Source organism: Bos javanicus, chromosome 10 (genome assembly GCF_032452875.1).
Source record: "Bos javanicus breed banteng chromosome 10, ARS-OSU_banteng_1.0, whole genome shotgun sequence".
Lineage (NCBI taxonomy): Eukaryota > Metazoa > Chordata > Mammalia > Artiodactyla > Bovidae > Bos > Bos javanicus.
This window is the reverse complement of record NC_083877.1, coordinates 100091079-100106019: the sequence shown is the minus strand read 5'-3', so window position 1 is coordinate 100106019 and position 14941 is coordinate 100091079. Positions and strand designations below refer to the sequence as shown.

Genomic DNA, 14941 nt, shown 5'->3' with positions numbered 1-14941 from the left:
ACATTTTTCCATAAAACAAATCGTTTTTTTCAATGTAGCTCCTTTTCTCACTATTATGTAAATGTCAAGATGTAGAACATCTTCAAGATGAAGCTATTCATGAGGATATCATCATCATGACCCATAACTGGCATATGATCTATCAGTTTTCTGAACCCACCGCCTACAACTTCTCCCCTCTCAGACTTCACTCCAGCCACACTGGCCTCCTCAACGTTCCTTAAACGACCCAAGAATGCTGATACCCAGGGCCTCTGCAGTCAGTCTTTCTGACTTAACGTGCTCTTCTTCCACCGAACCACGTGGTTTGTCTTCCTTCCTTTAGGCCTCTGTTTAAACATCTTTTCAAAGTGAACTTTATCAACCGCCTTCTAAGTGAAAGTGAAGTCACTCAGTTGTGTCCAACTCTTTGCGACCCCGTGGACTGTAGCGCAGCAGGCTCCTCTGTCTCTGGGATTTTCCAGGTAATAATACTGGAGTGGGTTGCCATTTCCTTCTTCAGGGGGGTCTTCCCAACCCAGGGATCGAACCCAGGTCTCCCACATTGCAGGCAGATGCTTTACCATCTGACCCACCAGGAAAGCAGCCGCCTTCTACCTCATCTAAAATAATATCATCCTCAATGTCATCATCTATTCCCTTCCCTGGTTTCCCTGCTTTATTTTTATATTACTTATCCCATGACATTTTATATGTTTTTAAAATTTGCTAACTGTCTCCGTTCCTTGCCCAACCGGAACGTAATTTCCAAAAGAGCAGAGATTTTGTCTGTTCGCTTCACCCTGTGGTCTCAGGGCCTGGAACAGTGCCTGGCACACTGTGGCGGCTGAGAATGTGCAGGAAGAAAAAATAAACATCTCTGCAATAAATGAATCAATCTTCAACAAGTCAAGAAACTTATGATCTAGTAATTACAAACATTTACTCATTTATAAAAGGGGATGGTATGTGAATGTTTCTTTTTACTGACAATGTAACTATGTGATTTCATATATCACCCTATAATGCTCTGACCAGCTTTATACTGAGTGAAAATGGCATGAACTGTACTTACTTTTATTTACAGCAACGTGCCCAGTTTCTCAGTCATTCCAGCCTTAGTTTCTCTTTTCTCTATGTGACCACATCCACCATCACTCCCTTACAGATAACCACCACACTCAGTATATCTGGCCTGGGCTCTCACCTACATTTTAGGGGCACAGCTTCTGATACATGCAGTGGCATCTCCACTTGGATCGGCTTTCACAATTTCAAACTGAAAATGCCTTTCAGTGAGTTATTCAGCTTCTTTACAATCTAACCTCCTTCCCTAACAATCCCATGTCTGTTAGTAAAACAATCGCTCTCACAGCATCTTCTGGAGGCAGGTCTGACCTGGCTCTCTCCTTTGTCTGCCACACCAAATCCAGCATCACATTCTGTCACTTCTTTCTGACAATGCCTCAAAATGCTCCCACTATTTAGGATATGGCTTATTTATTTCTCATTCCATATCCTCTTCATGTTTTTACCCTTCTTTTACATTTTCTCCCTCCCTTTCCAAAAAAATCTTACTGGATTTTTACTAATATCATCCCCTGATTTTTCCCCTTGATATCTGGTAATAATATCAGAACCTCACAATTACCTTTCTAACTGTTTCATTGTGTCAATTTTATTTCCTCAGCTAGATTACACGGCTTACAAGAGGCAGGAAAAAACATATTTTTATATAGCATAATGGTTGACACATAGAAAACATAACTGAGAAAAACGCTTTTGTCTCCCTGCATACTAAATACATAGGTATAAAGCTTTTTCTGTGAATAAAGAATGACAAAAAACACTATCATTAGACAGTATAGAATTAACTATATTTGATCTCACAAAATCTGTGCAGTTACTACTCGTTTGCATATTAGCATGTAAAAATTACCACAAATGGAGAAGTCATATGCACATAACCTTGAAATTCTCTGTTCAAAGGCTACCAAGATGACTGATTATTGATTACTGTTGAATTTGGGTGATGATTGATGTGAGTTCATTACACTCGCATTATACATTCTACCTGCACATGTTTGAAATTTTCTATCACAAAGTGTTAAACGGGAGAGATGGGAACATTACCAAAAAAACCCAGAAACACAGCATCAATAGGCAGATTCTTTACCACTACGCCGCCAGGACGTCCTAATACAGGTGTCAGTGAACTATAATCACTACTCACACCAAAGAGGAAAGGGACCCACCATGCTATTAGGGTAAAAATAAACTTTAACGAAAACATATTATGCAGCGTTCTCGATTACCCATACCTTGCCCTTTAATGGAGATCGATTACTCCACTGATCAGGCATAAGTCTTACTACTTCTATAGTTATACAAACTTTCTTGCTGAAACGAACAATGGATTTGAAAGTATGAGTAATTCTCCAATCTTTAATAATTCCAGCTGTTTATACGGTAATAAATAGGACATTTCCAAATCTAAATCCCCCAAATCAGAAAAATTACATTAAAAAAATAGTGCAAATTCAAAACTTACAGTCTTAACATCATTTTCATGATGAAAGATATATTCAAACAGAGCCTGTGAAGAAAGAATAAAAAAAATACATTACATTTTATTTTAATGAAGGTGCTCTATTGTTATAGCAAAACCCAAAGGCTATTTTGACAGCAGCTGGATTGAACCAAAATAACAAAGTCCTCTAAAGTGCCTGGAATTTATAAGTAAAGGGTATATCCATACATTTGTTACAATCACTCATTTTAAAACAAGGCTACTTACAACTGATGCCTGTTTTTAAAAATAGGAACTGGAAAGTTCAAGAATACGAACTGGACAGCTCACCAGTTTTTTTCATATTACACATGCTATTTTATCAGAAACAGACAAATGAAAAGACCAACCTTAGGAGTGTCATAAAACTGCATGTATTATACAGTCATTGTGATATTAATAATGACACCTCAGACATGGGAAAATCTGGAAGCTCTTTCTGAAACAAAGCAGAGTTTAACTGCAAAGTAAGATGTTTTTCCTGATATGCGGATGTCTCTATGTGCAGCAAGGCTGAGAACCATTATTCTAATACTGCCCCCAACTCATCTGGATAAATAAGCATCTACCGGACTGCCTCTTGGTGGTACTATATTTATCCATAAATACCATTATTTTACACTTGCAAAGCATACACTTCTACCCCCGGAAAATATCAAGGTTATTAAGAGAGATCACTTGAAAGCAACCAAAAAAAGAATACATAAATCAAGATAAAGCCCTCTTTAAAAAATCTATTCCTAATTCTCCATTTGTTCAGTTATTTTTTAAAAGGTTATGAGTACAGCTTGCGTCCTGGTAAGTTAAGTCAAGGCAAGTTGGAGACCAAAGACAGAGAAACTTGGCATTATTTCTACAACACATTAAATAAGTGCAAAATCTAGTTCAGTTTGAATTTCATAACATAAACCAGGTCTGTCCTGGAAGCATCCTAATTTAATTGAGGGAAATGCCTCCATTGACTACAATCCCTGGTTAGAAAACAGCAATGGTATCAAGTAGCCAATGAGCCACCTCTAATAAATGGCCTGAAAAGATAAGCAATCAGATATTCCTCATAAAGGTAAAAGAAATAAGTAAAACTTTATGACTACTAAATCAAGTTGACTAGACCACTATCAAATAAGGAATGAAGAAAAATATCATTGGCATTGTTACCATCTGATTTCCTGTTTACCAGCTAGCATTCTTTTTTCTGACTTAAGTTTCAAGTCTGTATGGCTAGAGTTCTTTTTCGCCTTCCCTAGAATGTTTGTGTGTGAAAGTCGCTGAGTCGTGTCCAACTCTTTGTGACCCCATGGACTACTCAGTCTATGGAATTCTCCAGGCCAGAACACTGGAGTGGGTAGCCTTTCCCTTCTCCAGGGGATCTTCCCAACCCAGGGATCAAACCCAGGTCTCCTGCCTTGCAGGCGGATTCTTTACCAGCCACAAGGAAAGTCCCTAGAATGTTTAACATTTAGTAAATGTTAAACGCCAGTAGAACTAATAATAGGAACGAGCTCAGCACTCATGTACAGAATTCACAGAATTACAGCTAAAAACCTGAGCTAGGCTTATACCAGTTTCTGGAAACTAACTGCTCCTGGCTCTGAATTATTCTATGCTCACCTTCAAATTCTTTTCTACTGGAAAGGTCAGGAACATCCTTCTGTCTATTCCTCCCCCTCCCCTCTCTTTCTATTACTCTTTGTCTTTAATTTAGAAAAGAATTTAATAGTTAGTTGGCTTGCCATTGTCTGGCTTAAGTAATCTTTATTGAGATTAATTACTAATTAGAAAGAGAACATTTTTCTATCTTCTTTTTGACAGTTCTAAAATCCTACAAGGATAGAAAATTATTTTTCTGAGAATAGTCCAAGCTAAAAAAGAAAAATACACACACATACAGATGACACCCTAAACGTCATTACCCAAAGATGGTGCTGTGTATCTGCTTTGTTACGAATTGCTATTCTTTATTAGGAGAAAATGAACTTCCTATTATGATAGTATATATGCTTTATTTCTGATTGACTTTCCTTAATACTAAAAGAAAGTTCAGATATTAATTAAACATTTCCATTTCAATCAAGGCAAAGTCTTTTTTCTTCACAAATTTTTATCCATTTCCTGCAATGCTATTATGATAAGTCCCTCATAGTTCAGTTGGTAAAGAATCCACCTGCAATGCAGGAGACCCTGGTTCTATTCCTGGGCCAGGAAGATCAGCTGGAGAAGGGATAGGCTACACCCACTCCAGTATTCTTGGGGTGCCCTTGTGGCTCAACTGGTAAAGAATCCACCTGCAATGCAGGAGACCTGGGTTCAATCTCTGGGTTGGGAAGATCCCTTGGAGAAGGGAAAGGTTACCCACTCCAGTATTCTGGCCTGGAGAATTATGGACTGTATAGTCCATGGGGTTGCAAAGAGTCGGACACGACTGAGTGAAGCGACTTTAACTTTCACTTTGAACATCACTTCATAACATAAAATAACTTTAAAGTACATACCTTTGCCAATTTAGGTTTCTGGGCATATTTTGCTAAATTCAGTCTAGATAAATTTATGAAAGGTCCATCAGGACTTGTAAGCATGGAAGCCTGTGGGGAGAAATGACAGAATGAAACTTTCTCTTGAAACAAAAATCGAATTTAACATTCATAAAATTATAAATCCAACACAGGTAAAAAAGAATCACCTTCAAAAATCTTCCATATAATTCCCTACTATAAAAAGAGTGGAAAATGATGCAACATTACATAAATTACTTTGGGCATCCAAGGCTACGGTGCAGCTGCCGGAACTCACCGTTCCCAGCCTGACAAACCTCCCGGACGAGCTGGCGATGGGGCGGGCGGTGTAGGCGGTCCTCGGCGTTTTGATGGCCTGCTCTATAGTGCCTGGCCTTCCGCTTTGCGTGCTGGGCCTCAGGAAACCTGTAATGGGTCTTCCAGCTTGAGTGACCGGCCTGCGAAGATTGTAAATCGTTAGTGTCCGACGAAGATCTAGAGAGGAAGGCTCTCACACAGTCTGGCCGGTATTTGGCGGTGGCGGCGGGGGTGGATGAAACAGGAGTGCACTACCGTACCTGACAGCGGGGCTCGGCCCTCCTGTCTGATTAGTCCCGGGGAGTTTCAGAGACGTTCCAGGGCCTAGGAGATCAGATGGCAAGTTCAATTCACATATTATTTATAAATCTGTAAAAACTGTCCGCTAACGCAATTTTCACGAGTGTGCTGGCCTGACGGAAAAGAACTTAACAACAAGAACTGAACCTAGTAAGATGTGTTTGGTTCATATTTATTGAGTACCTATGTTACTTTTGTTATCACATTTAATCTTCACACTAATTCTGTACGGTAGATAGTACTAACCCATTTAGCAAAGGCTTAGAGACTTAGGTAAACAGGTCAACCTGTTAGCAGAGCCAGCATTCACACTCAAGACAAGACAGGGTCCAAAGCTCTGACGCATCAAAATGAGAGTTCTATACTCCCAGGTGGTGCTCATGGTAAAGATCCTGCCTGCCAAAGAAGATAAGACGTAAGAGACCCTGCTTCAATCCCTGGGTTGGGAAGATCCCCTGGAGAAGGAAACAGCAACCTACTCCAATATTCTTGCCTGGAGAAGCCCATGGACAGAGAAGTCCAGCAGGCTGAAGTCCATAGGGTCACATGGAGCCAGATACGACTGAAGCAACTTAGCAGCAGCATACTCATAGTTTATTTTTCACGCAAACTTCTTCTCCCAGGAAAAGATCATTTACCCCCAATATCTAGAATTTAGATATTTTAACTCCAAAAGACCAAATGATAGGGAAAAGAGACACTTTAAAACAGCTATTACCTTCCAAACATGTATAAATGACTGACCACTGTCACAACTAAGAAATTACTAGCAAGACCCCCAGATGTCATGGTAATCACCCAATGCCATTCACAGCAGCACACCTGCGGGCTGGGACTAGGCCACTGTGACAGTCGTGATGGGCATTCTCTGCCAAGCCAATCAATCACTCCACCACCTCACATCATGCATCACAGCAAAGCATCTTCAGTTACTACAAGGAAGTGATGCTTTCAAATGGTCAATGTTTAAAAATCCTTTTAGAACACTGCTGTTGTTTGGATGCTTTCCTGTGTTTACAGACTTTTGGATAAACAGTCTTTCGTTATATTAGATCAGACTGAATGCATTTTATAAAACATTTTTAAAACGTATAATTTCTATTGAAAAATAGTTATACATCAGTCTCATACTTTGAGATAATATAATTGAATTGTGCTTTTGTACTGTTTAGGTAGAATAGAGGCCATTTACTTGAGGTAATATTTTTTCACATATACACGTTTCATGTATATAATGTCTTATTTTTATTACCAAAAAAAAAAAAAAAAGCATTGAGAGCATTTTGCGCCTCCTAATGGCATTTCATTTACTTAACTGAAAAATCAATACTTACGGGGAACTTGAGCAATAGCATTCTCATCCAGTATCATTTCTGCGATTCCTTCCTCATCTACGTCGATTTCATCCACGTACACCATTTCAGTCAGTGCTCGTGCTTTCAAAATCCAGGCTGCCTAATAAGCGTGGATAAGACAGAGCATATCTTAACTCGCTCTGGAAGTAGTGCAAAGCCTGGGAAGCTAACCACCCTTCATCACTGTCTAATTTTACCAAGCATATTTACCACACAGTGCATAATACTGATTTAAAGGGCGATGTTGAGAGGCTAACACAAGAAGACAGGGTTATTATTCACCAAGAAACAACCTGTATGTATCAACTACCTAATACACGGCAGGGAGGCGACTGCCTGGCGCTCTTCTAACACGCCTTTTTAGAAGTGAAAGAAGAGCTTTATAGAAAGCTTTACTAGAATAGTAACTTCAGAACAAATGAATAAAGCTACAACCACAGGGTTCTGTCTTCCCCCTCCAGAGCCACGTCCTTCACGAAAACTTTCCTGATGGTTGAACTCTAAACCTACTTCCCTCTTACCTTTCTCATAAAGCAGTCTCTTGATACTTATATTATTATGTATGTACCGTATTTGACAAACACTCTAATTCCCTGGGCATCTGTTTGCCCTCCCTTCCCCCAGAACACAAGCTTTTTTACCTTGTTCACTTTGAATTTTCCGTAACACCTATGGTTTTTGTACATAATAGGTGTTTCAAAACTGTTGACTTGAACTAAGATCAATTTTTGCCACTTTTTAGTAACTAATCAACACAATCTCAGTTGTTTTGTGATCTAGTCAGTAGAAACCCTGCTAGAGAGTGGAAGAAAAAAAAATGGAAAAGATAATTAAGGAGTTTAGAAAATATCTTACCAGCTTTGCTTTACCTTGAGAAATCAGATGTAAAGCTGTGCACAACTGAATACCTTACTAAACATTTAAAACTGCTTGAACACAAAAGTTTATCTTTCTGCCTCAATAGAAAAGTGAAAGTGAAAGTCACTCAATCATGACTCTTTGGGACCCCCGTGGACTGTAGCCCACCAGGCTCCTCTGTCCATGGGATTGTCCAGGCAAGAGTACTGGAGTGGGTTGCCATGCCCTCCTCCAGGGATCTTCCTGACCCAGGGATTGAACCCGGGTCTCCTGCATTGTGAGCAGATTCTTTACCGTCTGAGCCACCAGGGAAGCCCAAACATTTATTAAACATTTAAAACTGCTTCAGCAGAAAAGTTTGCCTTTCTGCCTCAATAGAAGCAGAGAGCAGTAAAGCTTGGTACCCTGTGGAAGCTGTGGGGAGAAGGGCACCCTTGAAGCAGCAGTACAGGACAGACTCTCAAGTGGAAAGGAAAAATTAAAAAAAGAAAAAATAAATAAAGTGGAGAGGAGGTAGCAGCAAGGAGAGGGGTTACTCCTCATCACCCTAGGAACCAGGCTGTGAAGCATGCTGCAGGCGGACAAAGGGACAGAGAGAGGAACAGACAGAGGCAATGAGATGTCCCAAGGGCCCTTATCAAGACCTCGAGATGTGCTCAGTCATCAGCGCGTACTGATGGAGCGCCTCATTACATAGCATTGTGCTACAGGTTCCGAGAAGGAAACACAAGCACCCTCAAACATGGATCCTAATTTCCCTGAAGGTATCACCTACTGGATTAAACAACAGGGCCAAGGAGCGCATGACATGTGACGAATGTGCGACATGGAAAATAGTTTTACAAGAATTAGCAAGCAGAGCTGCTCTTGTGGGCTGAAGTAACTGGAATTTTTTTTTTTTTTAATTTTTAAAGAATAAAAGAAACTCCTCAGGCTTTCATTTTAATGGGAACAAAGAAGGCTGACTTCACAACATATTTAGGCTCCTCGAGTGAAATTACATTTAACTAGATTGTGGGATTTGGGGCTTGTACTTTTCTGGCTGAGGTTTACTGGATTCTTATCAGATAACTTAGAATAAAATATTTCAAATGTTATGCGTAAATTCAGCACAATTAAATGGGCAGAACATGGGCCCAAAGAACTGATTTGTTTGTTAGAAAAAGTCAGTTTCAGTTGGAGCTGCATCTAACTGTGTGAGCCACCAAAGGGTAGAAACCTAAGATTTTCACACACAAAAAAGATGAGGAAAGTTGCCAGATCTATACAGCTGTCCGCAGGGGTCACAGAAGTTGTTGATGGCTTGGACTTATGGTTTAACTTTGAGGATGAAAGAAAGTAATCCTGATTTATTTTTAAGTCCTCACAGTTTATGCTGGTCTCCAAGTATCGGACGGCTTTTTTTCAAAAGGGTATTCTTCGCTCAGCACCCTCTGGCGGACGGGAAGGACTGCGGCACTTTCTGTTCACACAGGAAAGCAAGACACGGGCCTCACTGGTTCCTTCTCACATTCCCAGGGGGCACACACTGCACCCAAGGTCCTGAGAACTGAGCTGGGTAAGCCACAGCCCAGGTTCTAGCTTCTAAGAATTTCAGTGTTACAGTTCAGTTCAGTTCAGTCACTCAGTTGTGTCCGACTCTTTGCGACCCCATGAATCACAGCACGCCAGGCCTCCCTGTCCATCACCAACTCCGGGAGTTTACCCAAACTCATGTCCATCAAGTCGGTGATGCCATCCAGCCATCTCATCCTCTGTCGTCCCCTTCTCCTCCTGCCCCCAATCCCTCCCAGCATCAAGGTCTTTTCCAGTGAGTCAACTCTTCACATGAGGTGGCCAAAGTACTGGAGTTTCAGCTTCATCATGAATCCTTCCAATGAACACTGATCTCCTTCAGGATGGACTGGTTGGATCTCCTTGCAGTCCAAGGGACTCTCAAGAGTCTTCTCCAACACCACAGTTCAAAAGCATCAATTCTTCTGCGCTCAGCTTTCTTTATAGTTCAACTCTCACATCCATACATGACTACTGGAAAAACCATAGCATTGACTAGGCGGACCTTTGTTAGCAAAGTAATGTCTCTGCTTTTTAATATGGTGTCTAGGTTGGTCATAACTTTTCTTCCAAGGAGCAAGCGTCTTTTAATGTCATGGCTGTAGTCACCATCTGCAGTGATTTTGGAGCCCAAAAAATGAAGTCTGCCACTGTTTCCCCATCTATTTGCCATGAAGTGACGGGACCGGATGCTTTGGGGTGGGGGAAAGGTGAAGAGTTCGGCACCCAGGCCAAGACAGGAGAGCGAGTGCCAGGTGACACACGTGAGGAAGAGGAGGAAGCCCCACTTTGGAGCTGATCTGGAGAAAGTAAAGGGCCGGGCTCGGCTGAGGAGAAGCTGCTTGGCAAGAAGCTGGAGGGAGAGTCAAGGGCAAACGCGGGACCCTGTGTGCGCGGAGAGGGGTGCGGACTTCCCCCCTGAGGAGGGGCTAGTAAAATTTCAGGAGGACAGGGAGTCCCCTACGTACGAACGAGTTTAGTCCCAAGAGCACAGAGGTCCAATTTGTTCCTACGTCCCACAAGTTAGCCTAGGTACCCAGTGAACACAACCGGCTATAGAGTACTGTGCTGTTACGTAGCTTTATGATGGTTTTCACACAAATAACACGTAAAAAAACAAAGCAGCTTTAATCTTACAGGACCTTGAAAAGGACGGTAGTACAGCAGCTGGCACTCAAGGGCCGGCAGCGAGTAAACAGGCAAGTGGAGTTAGCACCCGGAGGAGGTAGACGAAGTGGGAGAGGGCAGAGCTGAAAGGCTCGTCAGGGCGGGAGCCGCGCCGGCGCAGCGTCACCTACGCTGACGTCACTCACGCTCACGCAGCATCACGCTCACGCAGCGTCACTCACACTGACGCAACTGAACACACATGTGCCCGATGGCACGTCTGCAGGTTCACAACCCAAAGGCTTGTGTGTAGGGGACTTAACATATGATTTGGAACCCTAGTTAAATTAACTTTCTAAAAGTCAAGTTTTTTATTAGTATAATATCATTGAGACAGTTGGATATTAATTATAAATGCACATATTTTGTAAAACCATTTTCATATGCATACGGTCACCTCAGAGTCCAATCCATCAGGCTTCTTGACCTCCATCCTCCTACTAAACTCTCAAATATTAAGGAAGGGCAGCTTTTTTTATATAAGGATAGGAAAGTAAATCCACTATTCCCCCCTCACCAAATGAATATATGCTTCAGAAGCCAAATAGGAAGATTTATTTTTTAAATTTTTATTCCATAAGAATTCGTTTTTTCAAAAAAGTAAATAGATTTATATTTGTTTCAATTTCCTAAATCTCACTCTTAAGTAGAAATAATCATGTGAATTCTTGATATTTAAATATCTGCAATAAAATCTTAAACAATTATTTAATTTTAAATTTTATCAGTATTTGAGAATATTAATATTCCTAACTTTACTTCTATCCTGACAAAAAATGCCCTTGAAAATCATATATATCACTGCTTGATTAAACATCAGATTGTATCCAAGGAACTGCTCTGGGCAATAGGAACAATTCATGGAATTTTAATGAAAACATCTTATTTTGGAGGAAAGCCACGTACGTTTTACAACTCTGAATTCCTCTGCCTGTTTAAATTTTTAAGTTCAAAACTAACTGGTGAAATAAAATGCATAACAAAGCAAATTGGTAATCCTACACTACCACTAGAATCTAAATAAAATTGCAAATTGTTTTTATCAGATACACTTAACTCGTTAATAAATGACAGGGTTGTGTGGTTTATGCAAATAAATTTGAATACTGATGATAAATTGGAAGTACTGTGAAATTGATAAAATAATAGATGCTTAGGAGTTTTTTCATAGGAAAACAGAGATTCTCCTTGATAAATGAGTAATTATCACATCAATTATTTCCCTTTTTATCTGTGAAACATAATCCCAACTCATTCACCTACTGAGTTAGTCTACAGGACATTACTCTAGAGGCAAATATCTGCCTGCTAATATCAGGAAAATATTGACTTACTTGTACTGCATTCTGGGAGGTTAACCCAATTTTAGTGATAAAAATAGACAAATGAAAAGGTTAAAACTCTACTGACTGAGTAAACATGTTTAAATTGTTCTGCTCCTCCTCATACAGAACGCAAAGCCGTGTAAGGCCTAAGGCTGGTGATAAACAATTCTCCTAAGTTATTCTTAGGATAAAGCCACCAAAAGAACGGTCTAACCTCACTTAGACATCACGACAATCAGTAACAACCGACACTCTGCCTACTCTGTGAGAATGAAAACTCAGGCACAAAATGTTGAGTTGTTATTGTAAAGCCTCATTTACTTTGAAGTGGTTAAAACCTGAGAGCGCGCAAAGGCGCAAAGTCTGAATAGTGAGCTCAAAAGAATCCAGTCAGCCCTGCTCCCTTCTGATTCTTTTAGATCACGGTCCAATTAAGTCAACAGGAACAGGACAGGACATACCAAATGCAGGTCCTTCACGAAGTCCTTGTGCTGGTTTTGAAACTTTCAAATCCCACGTAAAGTTTTAAAACCAGACCAACAATGCAAACGGTTGATGTTTTAATTTAATCTTAATTTTAATCAAAATCTTGCAAAATTACTGAAAACAAAAGGCACATTACTTACTCTGCTTATTATACTTTAGGTACCTCTTATGACTTGTACATATATTATGCAAAAAAATAGTTTTGCACATTTATCAATACAGAAACTATAATGAATATTCAATGACAAATGTCATTCTTTTAAAGAAGAGAGTACAACATTTTAACCTATTTACCGTCTTTGATACCACACAGGCCTCCTGCAGAGTATTTTGTATACCACTTTCTTCTAAAAAGGTCTGATGATTACACATTTGAACCCCATGAGATTCAAACTGTTTATTTACCTAAAAGACAGAGTTTTCTCTCGCTTGGCAGGGCAAACACCTGGTAATGTTTAAGTTCTCTGATTTACAGCTCTCTCATCCCCTCTCCTATTCCCAGACTTACTAGAAACCCTCTTGGGCTAAAAACTTCACTGGCCAGGAGCCCCCGACCCAGACCTCCTCTTCCTCGGTTCCCTTCTGACCCACCCACCGTCCCACCCAGTCAGCAGCTCTTTCTGGCTGCCTCTCCACTTCTAACAAAGCTGATTCAGGAGATGCGGCTGTCTGGCCAAGTCTTCCTTTCCTCCTCATGGTGGCAGGCACCTCTCTCTAAAAGACAAGATCTTTCCAAGCAGAGTCAGCCTCGTCCTTACTCAGGACCGACAATCCCATCCATCAGTCTTTCCGGACACTCCTGGCTCTGCGGATGTTCTGGCTCCCTTTCTAAGCCCCTGGCTCCCCTTGCCTCCTCTTTTGCATCTCATCCTCTGGGTCAGTACTGGTCATTTCTATTTAAGCTCCAAGTCTTCACGAGTAGAGTGCCCTAGTTTTACACCTATAGACACAAAAGTATTGGAAATACAAGTTTATATTTATGTACAAAGGTACAGAATGCCTGGTAGATTTAGCTAATTTATAACAGCACAATAGATAGGCAGCAAACTTACTAATCTATAGCAACAACTAAGTAATAGCGATTAAACTATGCTCTGAACTAAATATTGCAGCTAAACCTTTACCTGAGACACTGGCAATGCAGGATCTGGTTCCTGGAAAGCATTAAGAAGGTAGTAAACATCTTTAGGATAATACAATTTCTAAAATAAAAAGTCTTAATGATTAACCAAGTATTTGTAGGTAGACTAAAAATCATTCAATATGGCATTAAAACATGTATAATATCATATAAAAAACAAATCGCCAGTCCAGGTTTGATGCAGGATACAGGAAGCTTGGGGCTGGTGCACTGGGATGACCCAGAGGGATGGTATGGGGAGGGAGGTGGGAGGGGGTTCAGGATGGGGAACACGTGCACACCCGTGGCAGATGCATGTTGATGTATGGCAAAACCAATACAATATTGTAAAGTAAAAAAATAAATAAATAAAAAATTAAAATTAAAAAAAAGAAGTTAAAAAAAACGTAAAAAAAAAAAAATCATTCAATAAAAACCCAAACATTAACTCTAATCCTTCCCCAAAAGTGCACTCAAGAGTTCTGTATAACTAATATCCAGGGAGGAGTGCTAAATTTTCTATTATCAGAAAATTCTAATTAACCTCACTTAGAGCACAGAGAAGATATCTATGTATTTAATGAAGTCTCAGTATCTTAGGAATTAAAAATAATTTTACAACTATACCAAGTAAATATTTTTTTATATTCAAAAACAGTTGATGGTGGTTAAAACATTCAGATTTTAATCACTTGGGGAGGAGGAAAATCCACATACTATAAACCCTTCTGCTCTGCATAAACATAATGGGATTAGTGGATGAAGATAAGAAATTAATTCTGACTGTAATGTCCTCTGAGAAATGTTTGTAAATAGACTATGTAATATATATTGGTGCCAGGTGCTGAAAAACTCGGGTTTTTTTCTATCCCAAATTAAATAGAAGTCCACTGGTTTAAAAAAAAAAAAAACAGATTCATAACAAATTTATTTATAAAAGATCTACACTCACATGTTTATAGTCAGCAACCTCTGAACACTCAATCTGCAGCATGTTTTACCAGGAAAGTTACTAAGAAACAGAAAAAGGAAAGAAAGGAAAAAAAAGAACCTTGCTTTCGACAGCTCTAAAATCCAAAAAGAATACCCTAAAATATTTAAGAATATGTGTGGAAGCAATGTGTAAACCATCTGGTCACCAGGCAAGGATAAGCAATTTCCTTAGCATGACACGCAACAGCAACATGAGAGGAAAAGGCTAAACTAGGCCAGAAAGGGAGAGTCCAGTGAGGCCCTGGTGGTTCAGACGGTAAAGAATCTACCTGCGATGCAGGAGACCTCGGTGCGACCCTTGGGTCAGGAAGATCCCCTGGAGAAGGAAATGACAACCCACTCCAGTATTCTTGCCTGGAGAATTCCATGGACAGAGGAGCCTGGTGGGCTACAGTCCATGGGGTCGCAGAGTCGGGCACGACTGA

The 14941-nt window shown here is 40.2% G+C and overlaps 1 protein-coding gene across 1 annotated transcript in view; it reads right to left on the bottom strand.

Moving 5' to 3' along the window:
• TTC8 (tetratricopeptide repeat domain 8) overlaps positions 1-10681 on the bottom strand; it is a 45855-nt gene extending 35174 nt beyond the window's left edge. Inside the window, exons 1-6 of the mRNA XM_061429660.1 lie at positions 10568-10681; positions 6993-7113; positions 5619-5682; positions 5339-5498; positions 5041-5130; positions 2531-2575 (exon numbers count right to left, since the gene is read on the bottom strand). Coding sequence (XP_061285644.1) covers positions 2531-2575; positions 5041-5130; positions 5339-5498; positions 5619-5682; positions 6993-7077 — 444 coding nt within the window. The 5' untranslated portion in view covers positions 7078-7113; positions 10568-10681. The remainder of the gene's footprint in view (positions 1-2530; positions 2576-5040; positions 5131-5338; positions 5499-5618; positions 5683-6992; positions 7114-10567) is intronic.
• Positions 10682-14941: the final 4260 nt, after the last annotated feature.